The sequence below is a fragment of the Heterocephalus glaber genome, unplaced genomic scaffold (genome assembly GCF_053883595.1).
Source record: "Heterocephalus glaber isolate CG9 unplaced genomic scaffold, H.glaber_assembly_v1.0 deba00001673, whole genome shotgun sequence".
NCBI lineage: Eukaryota > Metazoa > Chordata > Mammalia > Rodentia > Bathyergidae > Heterocephalus > Heterocephalus glaber.
The window spans coordinates 11,039,857-11,061,862 of record NW_028258410.1 but is presented as its reverse complement, the minus strand read 5'-3'; the positions used below and the strand labels follow the sequence as shown (position 1 = coordinate 11,061,862).

At 40.9% G+C, this 22,006-nt stretch overlaps 1 protein-coding gene across 3 annotated transcripts in view; it reads left to right on the top strand.

Annotated features, from left to right (window-relative positions):
* Positions 1–21,214, top strand: part of Znf831 (zinc finger protein 831) — a 117,254-nt gene extending 96,040 nt beyond the window's left edge. For 2 of the 3 annotated variants that reach the window (XM_087197947.1, XM_013070791.3), the window contains 2 exons: positions 18,879–19,069; positions 19,793–21,214. In XM_087197947.1, coding sequence (XP_087054073.1) covers positions 18,879–19,069; positions 19,793–20,638 — 1,037 coding nt within the window. In that variant the 3' untranslated portion in view covers positions 20,639–21,214. The remainder of the gene's footprint in view (positions 1–18,878; positions 19,070–19,792) is intronic. The other variant, XM_013070792.3, reaches the window with a different exon arrangement.
* The last annotated feature ends 792 nt before the right edge of the window (positions 21,215–22,006 follow it).

The following is a 22,006-nucleotide window of genomic DNA, read 5'->3' as shown; positions in this document are numbered from 1 at the left end:
ATTCTACTATTTACCCTGTACTATTTCAGCAACTCCCATCTCTTCTGCTGGCGTTATTAGCAGGTGGGCATAGCTTTCTGCCCTCAGATACCATTGTAATAGCGGGGCGCACTTTGGGTTCCCTTCTAGCAAGTCCACGGTTGGTGACACTCAGTGTGGAAAGGTGGGAAGCCTGCGGTCCTCATATCTAGGGGAGAAAGATTCTGGAGGTAAATAGACTAATACTTTTTAAAAATAGAATTTTTGAAGGTTGTTTTGGCATAGCAAGGCTAAAAATGTCAGCAGCTGACAGGAAGGATGTAGGATATGGATTTTTCAGCCTGGCCATCTGTCAGACCCTGCCCTTCCCTCCACCTATTGTGGCTTCCTGAGCCCCTGTGACACCCTTGTAAATTCCTCTCTTCTCTGGGCCTGTCCAAGATCCTTCCAAAGAAGCTCTGTGACATGGTGATGGATACCTTCTTCTGCCTGTATGATGCCATAGGATGAAGACAAATCCAACATCTGTCAGTCCCCAATCCAGCCAACTCGCCAGTGGGTCCACATAGCCCATTTTATTTTTCTGTGTTTCCTTTCTTGAATATGCCAGGTCCAGAAGGTGAAAGAAGTACAAAACAACTTCATGACTTGTTGATCTGTTCCTTCAAGGAGCTTTCTCCTCCAGGGCCTGCTCTTCCCTCTGCGTGGGGGCGCCCTTTGCCCTTGAATGACTGGCAAAAATGTTTCCAGTGGAAAACAGTACTACTGTCCTTTTCTGAAGTTCATGCTGTTGACAAGTTTAACAATAAAAGCCAAAATTTGTGTTCTTTTGTTCCCTTCCCAGTTTAAGAAGAGAAGAAAAGGGTTTCTTTCTTTCTTTCCCCCTCCATTTTAAAGATCTTGAGGGAGAAGTTAGGAGCACAACAAAACTCTCATCTAGAAAATGTCCCGGAACCTGTACTTCCTGGAGTGGGGCCTGCCAGCTCAGAAGGGAGGGCAGGTTTCTACATAATGCCCCTTTTAAAGGCTATTATCTGCATCCTGCCATCTCTGTGCTCTCATCCTTCCCTCTCTCATTTATTAGAGTCTAGCTCAGGTTTCTCACCCAGAAAGAACCTTCAAAAATAATGAGCTATACTTAATAGTCTTTCCTAGTAGTTAAGGCCCATTTGGAGAAGAAAATGGACAGCCGTGGATTCTCCATAATGGATCAAATGTGAGAAGTAGTTTTGAGATCAGATGGGCTAATAATTTTTCAAAATAGATTTTGTTGAAGGTTGTTTTTCATCATGATTTTAAAAAAACTTTTTAAAAAAAGGACGAAAGGGCTGCAGGATGCTGGTCTCTCTGGGCCCTTCCCACCTTGCCTTTTCCTGTAAGCTTTGTCCCCTGAGTTATTGTTTTTAGGGTCCCCATGAGTTATTGTTTTTCCAGGGCTATCAGAGCCATTTCTGTGCTCAGGATATGTGTGAGCCCTCAGCAAGGACGTCTTTGTTGATAATAATTATCCTTCCCCCACCAGTGCGGCACCCTACAGCCAGCCCAGGGTCCACAACCCCCTGACGTGGGGGCCCGGAGCTGGGCGAGGAGAAGGGGCAGCCCTGCCCAGCCTCTCCACAGACCCCCTCAAGGTGGCCAGGAATGCCCAGTTTCCCTGCCCTCCACCCTGCAGTGGGGCAGCCAGGTTTGGATTTCATTTTTATGCAGGGTACCCATTTAAACTCAAATTCTACATAAACAATGAACACATTTTTTTTAGCCTTTATGCCCTAAATATTGCATGAAACATACTGATGCTAGAAATGATCCATTGTTTGCCTGAAATTCAAATGCACAAGGCAACCCATCCCCAAGACAGGGCAGTGGAAGCCGTAGACCACCGTCCTTTCTGGCGTGGTCCTTCCTAAAGGGCTCCACATGTTTCAAACTTCAAATCTGATTTTACTTTTTCATCCTGCTCAGTTTTGGGGTTCCTGTTTATGCCAACCTAGACTGCCCTGGGCCCTACCTTGGGCTCTATTGATTTCTGGACTGCCTGGGGGAAACTGGTTCCCACCCACCAGGCACCTGCTGCTCCCCCAGTATCCCCTCTTTCTGATTTCCCTTTCTCTTTCTCTCTGCTTAGGCTGCTGGGCTTGGTTGGGGCTACTTCTCAGGACCCAACATCTCGCCTGCCCATCTTGGTCTTCACTCTTTACTCTGCCAATAGCAAAAGGCCACACATTTACGTTTCCTCTTTTCTAAGCTGGCACATGGAAGAAAAAGAGTTAATTTTCTTTTCTCTTTGAAATTCCAGAGGGAGAGAGCATCAAAGCTGCACTCTCCTGGCTTAGAAAATATACTCTGCAGCTGTAATCAGTGTGGTCTTACGTACAGGGTTCATTTCTACACCAAAACCTATTTTAAGTTTTATTACCTACCTGATGCTATTTCATCTTCTCTCATCCTCTCCCCCTTGTATTTATTAGTGGCTGGGTATGGATTTCTTTCTCTGAGAGAACTTTCATAATAATGAAGTATACTTGACAGTTGTCCACAGTGAATGTGGGATTGGAGGATGTTCTGCTAGGAAAATGGATAGCCATGTTTTCCTGTGTAGGAGAGACATATTTGAGGTAAAATAGACTAATAATTCCTCAAAATAAAAGTTTCAAAGGTTGCTTTTGCAAAGAAGGGTTGAAACTCCTTGAAGTGATAGAAACGTGTGGGCTTATAAGTATTCTCACCCAGCTCCTCTGCAGGCAGTTGGGGAGTGTGCTCCCTCACCATGTCCCCCTTTTCTCCTTATTGATTGACTTTTTGCCAGTTTTCATGAGGGACCCGAGTGAGAAAACCAAACACAACCCACTCTGTGTACTTCCAGGTCTTGTTCTCTGATGCAGTTTTCTCATTATTTTTCTGTCAGTGTTCATGCAAACAGTGTAAACTACTTTATTTCAAAACCATTGTGTGTGTTTACAATTATTTAAGCTGAGCATTCTTTTTCTGATTCAAATTTAGTAATAACATATTTTCAAAAACAAGTCAGGAAGATCCCTTGAAGATGGACTCAGTGACAACAGCGCAGGTTCAGACCCTTTGCTGATCTTTTTCTTGGGCCTTAGGTACCTACTCAGTTTAGTTCTCACCTCTTCCTATCAAGCATTTGGAGCAGATCCTGTGACATCTGCTGAGAGATGGTCATTAGAGTTGTATTTATCCAGTCGTCTCTTATTCAAGAAAATACTCAAGTAGAGAGCTTAAGGGGGGTAAGGGGACCTCCACACCTGTCACCTAATCCTGCCCAAGACTGTCCAGAAGAGGAGTCAAGGAATTTCCTAAAGATGGGAAAGTTTCAAAGATTGTCTTCTCTCCCCTCTAGGAAGATCTGTATACTCATGATTTTGTTCTTTCCACAACCCCCAACTTCTATACATCACCCTGCAAGACTGTGTCTGCCATGACATCTATCTTGCTCTCTACCTGCCAGCCCTTCTTCTGGTGGACTTTTCTGGGTGTGTGCCATGTTTATATTCTTCTGCAGACAAGCATGAAAGGATACCTCCTCTCTTCTGTTGGATTGTGGATTTCCTTTCCTATATTGTTTTAGAATTGGAAAACAGTCTCCTTTGGTGGGTGATGGAGCAGAACTCTTCACCTCAAGGGTGAACTTCTAGGTGGTTCTCATTTGCCAATTGTTGTTCCTGAAAAAAATTTTTGAATCAAATTTCCTGATTCATTTGGTGGGTTAAAAAATTACGCAGATGTTCTGTTCTTTATTTTTTTTGACCCTCTCTCTTTCCTCACCTGTATTTTCCGGTGGGCTTTGGGATCTGTGAACAACTGAGCTTTAAAATTTCCAATATGTCTTAACTGGATTGGTTACATTTGGGGAAGATGTTCAGTCCTCCCTCAAGTCTAGCAGTTTCTGAAGTAAGAACATCCCCTGATTCCAGTTTTTTGTCACAAAAGACAGACTTTCTAAAGCTGGGATGAGAACAAAAGAGTGAGTTCCGAGAATTCTGTAAGAATTTGGTCCATCTCCTCTGATTGTTACTCTCTGCCCTTTTGTTACTCAGCTTCCAAGTTCCTCGCAACCTTGAAGTTCAAGTCTCCATAATCTCTTCATAGCAGAGCTGAGCTAACTCTTTATACTCTATTCTCTGCTTTGGTCTGAATGCACTTATGATCTCCTCCCCTCCTTTTTTTTTTTTTTTAAATCAAAATCCATAGAAACCACCCAAAGGTTTTTACTGAGAAAACACCGCTCAAGTTGCCTTTGTTGTAGTATTGCAGGCACCTGAGGACATTTTCTTTTGAGGTGAGAATCTTGAGAAAAGATGAAGCCACACAGGAGGTATTTCAATTGTCTCATAGTCCATCTTGTTGAATTTCTTTCATTACTAAGAAAACTACACTTACAAGTGAGAAAGCATTCATTGTCAGTAAATTTTGGCGTAGGCCTTTGTAAAGAGTATTTTGACCAGTTTATTCTTTTCTTTTTATATCCATCCCTTCACTTTTCAGTAGTGTTTAAGCAACTATGTTGAATTCCACCCCTGTATAACACTTTACATTGTTGAAGTATTTCAGATTGGCTCTTCCATTAATATTGTTTAGGAGAAATGTCTGAGAACACAAAAGTTTTCAGCTTTTCAAACACTCGAGAATTGGGATGGAAGGAGCTCCTATGTGGAAAAAAACTAACTGAATCTCCACATAAGATAAAATATCTAAACTTATTAGGAAAACATGGCAGTATTCCCCACACTTTTTGCTGGTTTTCTTGCCAAATTAAATCTTACGGCCTGAAATTTTGTTTTAAACAAAGACCTAAATTCTCCTTCAACCTTTACTTTTCATAGAGACTGGACTTAGAATTTTTGTTTTTGTTTTTCTTCCTCCCTAAGGTGATTGGAAAACCAAAATGCATGAGGCCCACTCCCATGTTTTCCTTCTTGTGTTGGTGTTTAGTTTAACATGAGCCCACTTTCCCCTTTCTCAGTATTAATGAGAAAGCAAAGGGGAATCTTTCTCCCTAGCTATTATCATAGAAATGGATTAATTTCTCCTTTTAAAGGTTGCAAATCATGAGAAAAAATGAGCTCTCTCAAGTATCTCAGTTATATTTTGAGAAATAGATTGTCATTTATGGACTTATTTAGTAATGAGAAACACTGAAAATAGTAACTCAAAGAGTAGATAGCCTTGATTTCAATTTTGGCATTATCGATTTCAAATGGTATTTTCAACAACTGTATTTCTCTTCAGCCCTTATCATTTGCCCCCTTATATTTAAGTACAGCCTATGGTTTTGGCACAAGTTTTTAGGATTGATGTTTTCTTTTAGTTCTTTGTTTTCATTAAATTTATTGGTACATTTTAGGTATACAATACAGTTATATTCATAGTGGGAACTTGTACCTTTACATTATGTATCTTGGTTCTTATTTTTTCCCCATTCCCCTGCCTTCCCTTCAATTCCCCTACCCCTCCCTAATTACAAAGACAGGATTGATTTTTGAACATGATTTTCCATTGTACATCTTTCAGGAAAAGAACAACAACAAAACTTTAAAAAAAATTCTTAGATTGATTACTTTCATCAAAGAAATGGAAAAGAACTAAGCACCTTTTTTAAAAAAAAGTAGTTTCTGAAATAAAATGTATGATTGCTTCAAAGAGAGAAAATTTCAGAAAATTATATTAGGAATAAGAAATAGCCTAGCACATAGCTAGATTTTGAGGAACGTGTTTTTCTATTCCTTCAACCACGTGTCTCTGAGAAACTGGGGCTGAGCTTCATAGCCATGGTGGTCTCCCACTATGGCCTTCTGAGGTATTTATTCTTCAGTGACTCCTCAGGCTGCCCACTTCTGATGCTTGAACCAGATTTGGTGTCCTTGTGCTATGATTCACAGCACATCTCTTTGTGGCATTTACCACAAGACCAATCATTGTATAATTATGTCCTAATTTTCTTCTCTTTAGCTGAGTGTACACTACATCAACTATGTAGAATTGAGCTCCTTAAATTATTAGCAATGGACCTGTTTTAATTCCAGGGCAAGGCAGGGCAGGGGCTGGAATGGGGGTGGCTTCTGTTTTTTCTCCTTGTTTCATTTACCTTCCTTCTCATTGGAATCTCTTCTTTTGAATTCTGTACTAATTAAGCTTTTAAGTGACTGAAATATTTTAACTGGATTTTTTTCTCCTACTATCATAGGTTAGGGAAAATTCTTTTGAGACTAAAGTTTTCAAAGTAGCTGGCTCTCATTGAAAAAATAAAAACTGCTCTGCCAAGTATTTATGGAGGTTTACCTAATTGTGTGTAAGAGATAGAGGAGCTAAGTACTATGTGGTATGATGATGTCATTCTCTGAAATCAGCTAGAAGAGAATTATTTTTTCCTTTGGCCTTTCAACTTGTGTTAGGATGCCATGAGGAGATAAGAGATATGGGGCTGAAAGGGTGCATGTGCTGTTTCACTTGCCCTGTTCCTGTCTCAAATTAGCTCAGAATGTTTTCCCAAGGAGAAACAAAATGGCAGCCTGTAGTCCAGGGCTCCCTCCTCCCCCAACTCCCTCCCCATTTCTCTGACTAGAGCTAATGGCTCTGTACCATTATTTTGCCTGTCAGAATTAATAAGGAGATACTCTTTCCCTAAAGCCATTAGTTAAGTAATAGTGCTTACAGAATTGCTGAAACAGGATAACACCTCCTTTTCCAGGGTGTAAATCTTAAGAAATGATGAGGCAATTGCTTAAATACATCCATTATATTCAAAGCCTGAACTTTTCTCTATATGATTTTCATTTAGAGTTAAGAAAGTTTGAAATTAATGATCCATAAAGTAGATACTCTGGATTTACTTCTGGCACTGAAGAATTAAAATAATATTAGCATTTTCCCTTCATTTAGTTTCCCTTCTCCACAATTTGTCTTGTCTTTATTTTATTCTCCTATCGTCTGGGCATGATTAAAGTTTTGACTTACCATAAAATTTTAAGTATACTTTTTCACTAAAAAGTTTTTTTTTGAGAAAATGGTAAGTGAACTGTTCTCTAACTGATTGCTTTTCATCAAAGAAAGAGACAAAAATGAGAACCATAGAGAAAAATGGTTTCTGAGAAAAGAAATTCAAATGATTACTTAGAAGAGACAAAATTCCAAAAAATGGTAGTATAGAAATACTTTAGATTTGGTTAGAAATGGAAAAAAACATGTTATTCTCTTCTTCTAATGACCTGCTCATCTTTTCTCTGCCAGAGAAACTAAACTTTAGTTACTAGTATGTAAGGGTTTATCTCCTATCAACAGTTTGTTCTGACTTTCTGATAAGGGGATTGACTCAACTTTTAGCTTTGCCTGAACACAGCTGGGCACAATCTAGGGGTTTTCCTCATTTTCAATCCAAATTTTAGAGCCAATATCAGTGTGTCTTTTGTTTTTCTTTCCAATTAAATGATGATATATTGTGTTTGTTGCAACAAGCACAGCAAAATCAACATATCAAGAAAAGCCTGAAAATTCCCATCCTTGGTTCCCCCCGAGGCCACCAAGAGTTAGGCTGGTGCACATCCTTCTACATCTTTCTCGATATGCATACAAATAGGGACCCTTTTTAGTTTGTTTTACACAAAAGGATCATGCCATAAGTAGTTATCAGCAACTATTTTTTTCTTAATATATCTTGTACAAAACTCTGTGCTAGTGTATATACAGTACATAGATCATTTTAATTGTGGCATAAAATCTCACAAAGTGGATGCACCATCATTTATTCATTCCGGTTTTCCGCTACTGATGCATATTCACACTGATTTCTCTTGTTTTCCCACCTATTACTGTAGTCAACATGCTTGTGCAAATTTCCAAAGAGTGATTTCTAGATCAATTGCTTAATAATTATTTATTTCACCTTGTAAGATACTACCAAATCACTTTTCAAACTCAAGTTCACTCTTCCATAAATATGTTTTAACAGCATTTTTAAAGGGAAACTTTGCTTTGACAAAAGAGCCGAGCCAGTGTGAAGTTTGGCCATCAGAGTCATCAGAACCCTCGAGTTTCCTAATCAGCAAGTTTACCATCAGTCAAATTCAGGCCATGAAATTTGTTGTTGTTGTTGTTTTAAAAATTAGTTATCAATATTTAAAACATAAAATGCCAATTTCTTCCTTAGATCCTCTTGAAAATGGACAGATCTTCTGGGAAGGAGCCTCAGTCCTTCCTTGCCGCTCTGCTGGAGCCTATGGTCAGCTGTCCCTCAAGCCTGGGCCCAGGCTTAGCTCACTGCAGGTCTTGCTGTTCCAGGCAACCCCTCTCCTGCAGGTGATTTTTCTGGTTCTGGTAGAGTCTGAGTTAATGATCCTTGGTTTAAACCAAGGTTATCCAAACTTGGCATTGCTGACATTTTGTATCCACTAATTTTTTTTTTTGTATATCCTTTTATTGGTACATTTTAGGTATACAACATAATGACATTCATCATTGGAAATTTGTACCTTTACATACTCTCTTGGTTCTTATTTTTCCCCCTTCCCCTACCCTCCCGTCAACCCCTCCATCCCTCCCTATTTACAAAGACTTTGTTTCCATTTTTTCGTTTTCTCATATTAATTCCATTCCCTTCTTTCCTTTCCCCTACCCCTCCCCTTTGGCCCTTTTCTTCCTATTTCACATTATCTATTATACCTTTTAGTCCTTATTTACAGTTTCATTTTCTCACACTAGAGAAGCTATTCGGTATTTACACGTGTGTCCTGTTTATTTCACTTAAGAGTATCATCTCAATGTGCATCCATTTAACAATAAATGTCTCTAATTTCTCATTATTGATGGCTGAGTAGTACTCCATTTTATTAAAAAAACCACATTTTCTTTATCCAGTCTCCAGTTGATGGGCATTTGGGCTGTTTCCAAGTTTTAGCTATTACAAACTGTGCTGCTATGAACATGGGTGCACATAGGTCACTGTGGTATGATTCTTTTAATTCTTTGGAGAAGACACCCAGCAGAGGAATAGCTGGGTCAAATGGGACTTCCAGTCCTAATTCTTTGAGGTATCTCCATACTGATTTCCACAGTGGTTGCACCAGTCTACACTCCCACCAGCAGTGGAGCAGGGTTCCTCTTTCCCCACAGCCCCGCCAGCGTTTGTTATTGGTTGATTTCAGCAACCAATGATAGCAGCCATTCTTTCTGGAGTGAGGTGGAATCTCAACGTTGTTTTCATTTGCATCTCTTGAATGACCAGTGATGTTGAACATTTTTTTCATATGTTTATTTGCCATGTCTACTTCTTTGTGTGAGAAATGTCTGTTCATTTCAGATGCCCATTTTTGGATTGGGTCTTTAAATTTGGGAGGTCTGACTTTTTTAAGTTCTTTATAGATTCGAGATAGTAGACCTTTGTCTGCGGGACCACTGGTGAAATTTTTTTCCCACATTGTGTGTTGTCTCTTCACACTCCTGGTGGTTTCTCTTGCTGTGCAGAAACTTTTTAGTAAAAAGAGATCCCACTTGTTGATTGTTTGTGCTAGTTCATAGGCAACTGGGGCTTTGTTCATAAAATCTTTTCCTATACCAATGTCTTCAAGAGTTCTACCTAACCTCTGTTCCAGCCAGTTCAGTGTTTCTGTTTTTATATTTAGGTCTTTAATCCATTTCGATTTTAGATTAGTGCATGGTGAGAGATATAGGACTAGTTTTAGTCTTTGGCAAGTGAAACCCAATTTCTCCAGCACCATTTATTAAAGAGACTATCTTTCCTGCAGCGAGGGTGTTTGGCTCCTTTATCAAAGGTGAGGTGGCTGAGTGTGTCTGGAGTTGTTTCTGCATCTTCTAATCTGTTCCACTGGTCCTCAGGTCTGTTTCTTTGCCAGTACCATGCTGTTTTTATCACAGTAGCTTTGTAGTATAGTTTCAAGTTGGGGGTTGTAATACCCCCTGCCATGTCTCTGTTACCTAGAATTGCTTTCACTATTCTGGGTCTCTTCTTGTTCCAAATGAATTTTTGGATTGTTTTCTCAAGGTCTATGAAGTATGCTGCTGGGATTTCAATTGGGATTGCATTGAACCTATATAGCATTTTTGGAAGTATGGCCATTTTCACTATGTTGATCCTTCCTACCCAGGAGCAAGGGATGTCTTTCCATTTTCTGATATCCCTTTCAATATCTTTTTTCAAAGTGCTATAATTTTCAGAGAAGAGGTCTTTGATTTCTTTTGTTAGGTTGATTCCTAGGTATTTCAGTTTTTTGGATGCTATTGTGAAAGGAATTGTTTGCCCTATTTCTCTCTGTTCATGTAGAGGAAAGCTATTGATTTTTGTGTGTTGACCTTGTATCCAGCTACTTTATTGAATTTGGGTATTAAATCTAGAAGACTTTTGGTGGAGTTCTTGGGGTCTTCTATATAGAATATCATGTCATCTGCAAATAATGACAGTTTGACTTCTTCATTTCCTATCTTTATTCCTTTTATTTCTTTCTCTTATCTAATTGCTGTGGCTAATATTTCCAAAACTGTATTTAACAGGAGTGGTGATAGTGGACATCCTTTTCTTGTTCCTGATTTTAGTGTGAAGGATTTCGGTTTTTGACCATTTAGTATGATATTGGCTGTTGGTTTTTCATAGATGGCTTTTATAAGATTGAGGTAGAGACCGTCTATTCTGATTTTTTTGTAGGGTTTTTATCATAAATGCATGTTGGATTTTTGTCAAATGCTTTTTCTGCATCTATTGAGATGATCATATGGTTTTTTTCCCTGGCTCTGTTGATATAGTGTATTAGATTGTTTGATTTGCATATGTTGAACCATCCCTGCATCCCTGGGATGAATCCCACTTGATCAGGGTGTATGATCTTCTTGATGATCTTCTACATTCTGTTTTCCAGTATCTTATTGAGGATTTTTGCATCTATGTTCATTAGTGAGATTGGCCTATAGTTCTCTTTTTCGGTTGGGTCTTTCTCTGCTTTGGGGATCAAGGTGATGTGTATCCACTAATTATTTGTTCCACTGTAAAATGTTTAGAAGCATCCTGGGTCTCTACTGTGAGAGGCTGAGGGCACCCCTGTGCATGCACACACACATACACACACACATACACACACACACACACACACACTCTTCTGGTTGGGACAACCAAAAATGTCCCCAGATATCACTTCTGTTTGAGAACCACTGGTTTAAACAAACACACCAAACATATTTTCCTCAGTAAGTTTTGAGAGAAATTTTGCAAAGATGGTTCCTGAGCAGTTTTTATTATTTCACTTGATGAAGGAAAAACATTGAATTCTGTACATTACCAAGCTTTAAGGCACTGAAATGTTTTAAACTGTTCACTGAGTTGAACATGTTAAAGAGGATAAAGTGATGGAAATGTGCTCCTTTCACCTGGGAACAGACATGCGGTGTCAACTATGATTACAGGTGGTTTCTGAAGTTAAAACTTTACCTAATTATACACCTGGAAAAGAGACAATTTTCTAAACACCGTATGAGGAGAACCGAGTAAGTCTTGGCACAGAGGTAGACATTGCCTTTGCTCACTATGCGTTTCTTCAGTGGTTTTGTTTGTTGGTGGCAGGACCTGGGCAAGCTCTCCTGCCCTTGGGGACCTGCTCTTGCTGCACACTGCACCCCAGAATTCTCCTTAGCAGGGACTTCCAGTGTGCACAGCATTCAGGAGACTATGGAGGCCCCAAAGCCCCCTTTCTGAAAGGACTTCCTACATCTCTTCTTTTTTTTTTTTTTTACCCTACATCTCTTCTAATGACCCCACTGCTTCTTTTCTCGTTAGGATTAATGGAGAAGTATTAATTCCTTCCCCAAAGCTATTCGTTAAATCATAGGGCTCTAAAATTGCTGAAACAGAATTTCTCCTTCATTCCAGGGTTTAAATCTTGAGGAAGAATAAGAAGCTGGTTCAGGTATATGGATTACATCCCAGGGAAGAGGCCCACACAGTCAATTTTCATGTAGCAACAAGAAACTTTAAAAATAATGATACATAAAATAGTTTGTCTAGGTTTGGTCCTGCCATTTAATGTTTCAGATGGCATTTCCATTATCCTCTGGTTTTCCCTTCCATGATTTCAGAACCCTGTTTTTTGCATCGTAAGGGCACAGTCCTGTCATCTGGACATGATAACATTTTCAACATAAAGCTAGAATGTAAGTACCCCTTTGCCCTAAACACAGTTGAGATAAAGGATATCTGTGAGGGGAGAGCATTCATCCTGATCACCTTTCATCAAAGAAATAGAAAAGAGACGAGAATCCCTAGGAGCAGTAGTTGGTGGAATAAAAGATTTGTCTATGATCACTTAGAGGCCAACTTTCAAAGACTGCATTAGGGCAGCACAGAAGTATCTGTGGCCGTCCTTGATGAATACACGTTTCTGGCCTCTTGGGTCCCTCCCTGCCTGGGAAGCTCAAGTCTCAGGCTGCCTCTGCTAGCTCACCATCTGCTGACTTCTGATTATTGTCTGATTGGCATCGACGTCTGACATCTCTGATTCCCCATTGCCTGGAAGGAATAGTCCTGTTCTTCCTCACTTTCAACCATATTTTCCCTCAAGAGGCTTCATAAACAAACATTGTAATAGGATTGCAGAGACAAATGAATTTACTGTCAAACAACCGCATGACAACACCAGGCATGCAATAGGGACTTAAAGAAAATTGGTTGAATAATTACATGATTGAATGATTAAAACTAATTAGTGATAAGTCCATCAGCAGAAGAGCAGTGTGAGACAGTTTTCCTGTCGGTATGGTTTTACTCTTTTTCCCATAGATGTAGATTGGGTCAGGACCCTATCTCTCTGTCTCTGAACATCTTTTTGCTATTTCTTTCAATAGTGTTTACTACATTTGCTTGGTGATTTTTTTTGTGTGTAATTATTTGCTTACTCAACTCCCCTATTAGATAGTAATTTCCATGAGGGTATTCTATGCCTCATTTAGAGTTAAACAAACTTCTGTGCTTAGTTCAAGTCCCAGCCCAATGTTGGCTGTGTTCAATGTTCAGTCAAAACTGGGGCTCAAAACTATGGTCTCAGAAATGGGCTAAAAAATTATGGGCTTCAAAAACTGGGAGCTCAATGAATATTAGAATAAATGAGCAAATAACTCTCCACAGAGTGGTTACTTTCAAAGATCTACCCAGCTTTCTTTAAGTAATTGCAAATTTTAATTGCCAGCACACTGTGCATTCTTTAATGGCAGGGTTGCTTCTGAAGAATTTAATCTCAAATAAATTAAGAATAGAAGATTGCTCCAGCCTTCTTATTTATACTAGCAGCTTGCTTAGAAGGCTGATGTCATAACCTTCACTTTTAGCCCTTGTAATTTAGTCTGTGGACTTGACATTAATGGGGATTTTGGTGTACTGGGACAAACCAAAAGAAATGTTTCAAATTACTTATACTTTCACAAAATGATATTTGAGTAATACATTTATCAGCATTTTAATAAAGCCTAGAAATTAACCAGCTGGAAGCACGTTTGGCATTAAAGATGTCTTTAGTTACATCATAAGTTTCATCATACTGTATCTTCACTTCATTTTCTTTTCAATTATTTTATAGTTTCCTGTAGCCTTTTCAAGAGGTCTAAATTTACAATTGCTGTAACCACTTAAGCAGGCTCCTCCTCCCAACATGGTATGGCAATTATTTCTGAAAGAAATTATTAAAAATGCAGCCTTTATTCAAGGAAAGAACAGAAGAGCAGAGAGCTGTGATGAGCAATGCCTTCTCTAATAAGATTCACATCATTGTGTCAGAGCAGGCGAATTGCCGAAGATTGCGTGAAGATGAAGATGGTGGAAACTTGCCATTTCTGAAGATGCAGGAAGTGATTCATTGGCTGTGATGATGAAGCCCAAACAGCATCACATTCTGTGCTTTAAAATTTGACCAGAGCCTAAAAATATAAAAAAAATAAATAAAATAAAATACAATAAAATAAAATTTGACCAGAGCATAGCTTACTTTTTGAAAAAGCCTATTCACTTAAAAACAAGTTAGCATCCTGCTTCAATAATCCAAATTAGTTTAACACACTTCAGTGACATTATTTTGGCATTTTTCACAATCACTAAAGGTAACTCACTTTTCTCTGTAGACTGTAGGGTCAAAAGCAAATTAAATCAATGGATTGTCTTCCTTTGCTCTCTCAGATGAGCCAGAAGTTATCAGTCAAATGTGCACATGACCTTTCTGCTTAAGCTTAAAAACCCAAGCAACCTGTTGGGAAGACATTTGGCCAATCTGATTATTTTTTCTATACTAATTGGTTTTATTTCTTCATTGAATTGAATGAATTGCCTGGTTGTTTTGTCACTGTGGGGACAGAGCATAATCCACTTAGAGTGAGAGCTTGTGCTTGGCAGAGTACAGAGCTGTAGAAATGTTTATCATCGTTACTCGTACATGGTGTTTTTTGGTACCAGGGACCGAATTCAGGACCTTGCACTTTCGAAGCAGGCATGGGAACCACTGAGCTAAATTCCAGGCCCCTACATGGTGATTTTTAATGGGGTAAGAATAACAATATAGGATCTGTCCACTTTCTCCATTTCCACTTCCACTGCCCTGCTGAGTCATCCGGTCTGGCCCCCAGAGAGCCGGCTAACCTAGTACCTGGTTGGCCCAGCCCAACTCCCTTCCCCCTCCGAGTTAGTCCCCAGGAGCTGGCAGCACGCAGCTTTTAACCACAGAGGCACCACTTCCCCCGCTGACAACATGGGCTCCTTCCCAAAGAGCGTGGAACAGAATGTGAGCTCTTGAGCGCGGCCTCTTGTACCTCATGAGAACTGAGTGCCTGTCCACTCCCTCACCCTCATCCTGCACCTGCCCCTCTGCTACAGCCCTTCCTCCCACGCTGGTCTTGTTCTACCCCCCTAGGCCCCCAAGCTCCCTCCCACCTTGGGCCTCCACGTGTGTCCCTCCTTCTTCTGGAACGTCTTTGGTGGACTGATTTTCGTCCTGAAGATCTCATTCTGTGTCTCCCTTCGAGAGGGCTCTCTCAACTACATAAGGCAGTCTTCCTCTATTCCTCCCTGCAGGGTGCCCCTATTTATTGTTACTCTGCAATATTCTCCCCCTTTTTTGCTAGGTTCTTTTGTCACCTCCTGTATCTTGTTCTTCTGTAACACTGTAATATCCCACCCTCTGCATGTTTCTTCATGACCCGGGCATGTCTAAAACTCTCTTCTGTGTCTGCTTCATTGTCTTTCTCTTCCTCTGTTACAACAGAAGCACTTAAGAGGCAGGGCCACATTGGATTTGTTCTTTTCCAGTTCCTCAGGGCTGAGCATGGTGCCTGGGTCACTGAAGAGGCCCAGGTCATATTTGTTGAGTGAATGAGTGGAATACCAAAAACCCAATTCTCTATCTTTAGACAGCCCCAGGACACAGGTGGGTCCCTCAAGATCGTACTCGAGGGAAACCTTTGCTTTCTTTCCCAAACCATGGTACTTTTCTATAAATTTTCAAAGTTGATTTTCTCAGGATTAGTGTACTTGGTAATTCAGTAGCCTACCGATTGTGATTGGAGAAGCAAACCAGACACAGTGGCTCATACTTGTGATCCCAGCAGGATTTCAAGTTCAAGGCCAGTCTGGGCAACCTAGCCAGATCCTGTCTCAAAAGCTAAAAAAGACTAGGGATGTAGCTCCCCAGAGTAAGCATGAGGCCCTAGGTTCAGACCCAGTACCACAAGAAGAGAGAGAGAGAGAGAGAGAGAGAGAGAGAGAGAGAGAGAGAGAGAGAGATTGTGTTTTGTTTTTTTTTGTTGTTGTTGGTTCAAGATAAAAGTTGGAACACATCCATATATCTCCACTTTTAGAAACCTGGGTGGGGTTGAGAAATGGATGGGTTTGCCATACACACAGGGGAAAATGACCGGAAGGAGAAATGATGCCTTCCCAGTGGAGGCTGACATGCAGGGGCTGAGCAGTAACTGATTTAGCTGACCACAAGAATTTAATCCTGATCTTAACAATGCAGACTGCCCCCCCAAAACTCAGAAATTCATGGCACCAGGTAGGACTGAAAAGAAGAAAAATTTTTGAGACTAAGGAGCAAGCAGACCCCAAATCCCCACCCACCCTTCCTTCAAAGAGCCTTGTTATTTTCCTCTTTCCCCACTCTGAAGACCTGTGCTTTCGCCCCTGAGGAGCATACAAAATGCCGGGGGACACAGGGCACAATCAGTCTAGTAGGCGATGAGGGGACTCCATTGAAAATGGGGGTGGAGGTAATTCAGTGATTAACTTTGCATGTGGATCTCCCAACTCTCTTCTCCAATTTTGACCCCAGAATGCTGGCAGCCAGTGTGACATTTCCTAAGCAGAGGTCTGAGACCCTTTCTTGTAGAAGTTGACCTCGACACATGGAAGACACAAAGATGATTCTTATAGGGTTTCCAACTTTGACAAGGCAACTAGATGACCCTGTAGTGAGGTCCATGGTTGAGAAGCTGGGTCAGATTGGCTTCTTATGCCCATTTCTCAAACATGGGTAGATGTTTACAATGGCCTCGCCCTTCAGGAAAGCTTTTAACATGAAGAGGGAGACTTCAACAGCAACCAACCATTATTTGAATTGAGAGAGAGAGAGAGAGAGAAAAAAGAGGATAAAGAGTAGAATGAAAAAAGAAAAGAAAGGACTCTTAGAAAAATTATTAGAAATTAAAAACATGAATAGGAATAGAAGTTCATGCATTAGAATTTAAAGATGAGGGAGTTCTCCCATAAGTAAAACAAGAAGACAAAGAAATATAAAATAGAAAAGAAAAGAGAAAGATTATACCAGGAGGTAAAATAACCGAATAAAAATATTTATATAAAGAGAGAAAAGACAAAAGGGAAATCAAAGAAATGATGCATAAGATCAAGAGATCTATTGTACTACATGGTGACTTTAGTTAAAAATAATATATTGTATTCTTGAAGATTTCTGAGGATAGATTTTGTGTTTTCACTCCTCTCTGCACCTAAAAAAGATAATTATGTGAAGTAATGCATATGTTAATAGACTTTGTTAGTCTTTCCACAGTGTGTACATATTTATAAATGACGCATTGTGCACGCTCTTTAACAAGCATATTTTTCTAAAACTGAAGAATGTGATTCAGATTGAAAAAACCCACTGGGTGCCAGGTACTGCCTGAAGACAGACCCAGGATCATGGTGACACCAAGGACAAAGAAGAGCCTCAGAGTTTTCAGAGAAGGAGAAACAAAAGGATCCTCCAGAGGAACACGAGTCCTTAATCATATGTACTTCAGGCTCCTTAACCACCAGAACTGGACAGAGCAGCATCTTTGGTTTGAGAGAAAAATGATTTCCAATTAGAAACCTTATTATACCCAGCTGGGCTGCAGGTTACAGTCTAAACAACTGTACCTAATGTGCCCTTTCTCATGAAGCTACCAGAGGTTTTGTGTTAAGAATGCAAGAGAACAGATCAAGTAAAAGGAAGCTGTGGAAGTCTAGGGACCAGAAAGAGGTGAAGAGAACTCCCACTGTCCTGGAGAAGGGGGTTCCCAGGGCATAGCCAGGCACTGGGGGGTCAAGTGAGCCATGGCCTGCTTGGGAGAAGCTAAGAAGTTTCCTTCCCTCCTCCTCCTCTCCCCTTTTTAGAACAAGAAAAAGAACACACAAGATTTATTACATGCCTAAGACATGGGAGGTTTAGACTCTCAAGAGAGATATTTCTAAGGAATGAAATGAAACCTTAGTTGGGGAGGAGGTTGATGGATGATTTTAGTCAATAAATGTATAGAGAGCCTTAGCTTCAAGGAAAATAATTTTGATAAGAAAGACAATGCAATCATAGTATACTTCATAGCTCAGTTGTGAAAGTTATGTTCCTAAATGTAATGTGAACTTTGAATATTCACCCAAACAGTGTGTGACTTTGGAATGGCATGGCTGTTCAGAGGGCAGAGGTGTGAGAGACCAGACTAAAAGCAAACTGAGAAGGAATACTATAAGCCAGAGGTGACAAACCTATGGAATGTGTGCCACAGTGGGGTGTCTGATATCACTGAAAGTTCTAAAAGGTTTGCCATCACTGCTATAAGCACACCATGAGAAGTACAGGAGACAAATACCAAAAAGAATCCAAAGTGGGAAAAGATGGCTAGGTGGCCAGGGATTTCTGGATTTCTTAATATGTAGAAAAGTTTGACTTGTCAAACTCTTAAGTATGTAATTTAAAAGTGGGTCCAATGCCTCTAATGATGCAGGTGTTCTAGAATGTTTTTCTCAGCTTATCTCATGAGGTAATCTACCCTCTCTGAAATTCTGTGTCCTTTTGACCTGTATCCTGGGTATCTAGGAGAAAACAGAGGAAAGAGTAAAGGTAAGGGACCAGGGGATGGCAGTTGTGAGAGAGGCTGTTTTGTGGATATTGTCAAGCCCCCACCATGAACAGCCATAGTGACCACCACTGCAAAACATCAGCGTCACAAATGCTAGCCTCATCTCCTGCTGCCCAGGGCTTCAGTGGGGCCAAGACACAGTGTCTCCAGGGTGCTACACACATGATCTAGGGTGAAGTTTCTACCTCAGCCACCTGGTATCACAGCCAGAGAATCAGGGGTGATCTAAAACCAACCCAAACAAACATGACCAGGGAGATGATTCTAATGAAAAAATGATGCATAAAGTATCACTTACAATATATGTAATTTGGGGATTTTTCTACTTTGTGAATTGGGTTCTTGTTTCTCAGCTGAAATGAAGACTATTTGATCACCAGTAAATTGGTTAGAGGTAAATTGAGTTCTTGTGCACACTGTGTGGGGTGAAGGCTAATGAGCTTGAAGATGACCGTGAACACATGGACGACCTCTTAGGAAATTATCCTTTGTTCATTTTATAATTCTAGGTGTACATGAACATGTCTCCCCTTCTTCAGGTCTGAATCTCCAAGGAGCACCTTCTTGTGTCACCTCGCAATTGTCTCTTGGTCTGGGGGATGAAGAGAAGAAGGAAGAGGCCTGCAGACAAACCTCAGAAACTGTCTCTCCTGTGACAAGTTCAGGGACCATCAGGGACACAGATACATCTACCAGAGAGGTGGGAATTATAATGTTGAGCTGCTGCTATTTGTCCCCTTTCTAGATTTTTGGTTCTCTTTTTCTTGTTGCCATTGTCCAATGTGGCAAAACTTGCAACCTACTGGAGCTTCCCGGGACAAAAAAATCCACTCTACAAAATGCCTTCTGAATTGAAAAATTGGGCAACTTTGATTTGTGAAACTGTTGGTATGATTTTTTGAAAAGCCTAAGTACATTATTAATTCATACCTGAAGAGAGATGCTACCATTCTTCAGATCTTACTGCAACATGCAACATGACATCTCCCCCAGGCAGATCATGGGGCTGCATGTAGAAAACCACACAATACTGATCCAGACCACACTTTGATGCTGATCTGGAAAACTCTTCAATATCCAGTGCAATAAATTGTACATCAACTGTTTGAGTGGTAGTGATTGAAAATAGGAAGCTTAGGGCTGGTTGGATAATTGAGTGGCTTTATTTTTTAATAAAGCCAGATAAAAACACATGGCAATGTCAGCAAACTATTTGGTATCAATAACAAGCTTTTCTCAAGCTAATGCACCAATTAGTTATTAATGGAAACTTATTGAGGGTATCATATTGAAGTTCACGCTCAGTAAAAATCACGAAGACCTCAAGATCTTGTTTTCATTGAGACCCCATTTCAGACCACATTTTTCCTTGTACCAATTAACCTTTTCCCCCCTATTTCTTTTCCTTTGTACTTTATCGCAGGCTATTTCTCCACCTGCTGGTGAGCCTGGTGACTGTTCTCCTCAGGAGGACACTGATGTGCTACCAGGATTATCTCTGCAATCAGACACCTGCTTGGCAGTGGCTGAGGATAACTCTTTGCCCACTGGGAAAGGTCTTGATGTTGGATTGCTGGAAACTCACCTGCTGCCCTCCCAGGATCAAGACTCGATAGATCCCAAATCACGCATTTTCTCAGATGCTCAAGAGCCTTCTTCTTCTGGACCCAAAGAAACTTCCCCCTGCCACGACGCTACCTCTGTAGCCGCCATTTGTATTTCGCTAGGAGTAAGAGCTGGTCACACAAGGCTGGGAGTTCACAGCTCAGAGGCACGTGAACACAACTGGGCTGCAGGGGGGACTCCAGCACAGAGCTTCCCACATGGAAGAGCCACGGCAGAGGGCACTTCACAGACACTCTTGCCGGGGAAACCTTCATCTGGACAAGCAATTTCAGGTTTGGGTCCACTGGACTCAACTGGGAAAACTCATCTTGAAATACCAACTTTAGGACCAAGTTCAACAAGTTCACACCAAGAAGAAGGGAAGCAGCTGGCAGTTTTTCCTTCCAGGGCCCAGTACGGGAGTGGAGAAATGGCCGCCCCCTCCCCTCCTGCAGGAAGTCACGGTGGGAAAAGTCAAGCATCCGGATCAATCATTCTGAAGGCTTGCGTGGCCCCTTCTAAACCAGGGCGGCCTCCAGAAGTCCCTGAAGCCCCGTCTAAATCCATCAGGAAGAGGAGTTTGGAAGGGATGAGAAAGCAGACTCGGGTGGAGCTGAGTGACACCAGCAGCGATGATGAAGACCGACTGGTCATAGAAATATGACACTTCTGGCGAAAGATGACATCTATGATCACGGACTGTTGATGCTTCGCAAGTAAGTGTCACCAGCTGATAGACTCCCTGAACTCTATTTATGAAACACCCGTGGATCAGGAAAGCCATTTTGTGTTCCTTGGAAGCCAAATCCAACCAACTCCAAACCTCCAATTCGGCCACACCCTTTCCTGGCTCCTCTGGGCCTGGTTGCTTTCACCTGATGCACGTGGGACAAAGGTGGCCCATGAAGCACATTTGAAGACATGTACACTGAACACAGTGACTGGGCCTTGACTTGCAGCCCCGTGCTCAGCATCAGCCCCCCGGATGACCTCACTCAGGTAGCATGGCATTAGCAGAGAGAGCCACAGCGACATGTTTGCTGACAAGCAGACTCCGCTGAGCAGCGCAACGGACTTCTCCATGAGTGGGCTGAGGGTTTGCTTCCAAGTGGGAAGCATGCTTGGGATTATTGGGGTAGTTTGAAAGAAAGATGGGGTGTGTGAATTGAGCCTGAAGATATTTCTGTTCATTCTGGAGACAAAATTCAGAATCATTAAAAAACTGGTTTGGTTGGAGTAATCCTCTCCTGAGTTGAAGTTGTAAATACGTCTCAAAACGCCTATTTGGTGACATGCTGATATTTTTTAAGTGTTGCACAAATGGCCAATGCTCGTGTATGGTCAAATACCACAAGCACGTACTGTCCCATACCTGGTGCTGGTTCTGTGAGACCCTTGAGGCCATTGGTTTTGTTTTGTTTTTTTAACTCTTGCAAAAGGACGCTGTGTTAAAAGTCAATAGAACAGTCTCTCTGTAATGAGTCATTTTTTGGGGGGGAAAAACTCACTTATTTTCCTCTGATTCTTTTTGTCATATTGTGCTCTGAGCGATTTCAATTAGGGGTTACGTTTTGTAATCTGTGTAGCTTGAATTGATGCCTGCTCCTCGTGACGGGAGCCTTTTAGACTTCCTCCAGAAGCTTCAAGGATACAAAACTAATTGGAGTTTTGACGCTGTTTTCCATCTCGGTAATTTTATTTTGGGGGCTTGGTGTTACTTCGCTGTCAAATTAAATCAGCCTCTGTATTGTGCAAATCGGAACAGCACAGATAAAATTCCTCAGTATTGCAAGCCAGTGCACCCCTGTGCTGAGGAAAATAGCAGATCTACGTCAGCCGGCCCACTGAGCTGAGCCTCAGATTTCCTGCCTTCCTCTCCCTCTCCTTAAATGGGAAAGGAAAAAGTTATACAAGTTTATACTGCTGCATTTCAATAAAATTTTGTACTTGCTTTTGGTATGATTTTGTACAATTTGAAATTTATAGCCAAGCTCTTTTGGCTTAACTTTGGTGTGATGTTGTTCACACGACT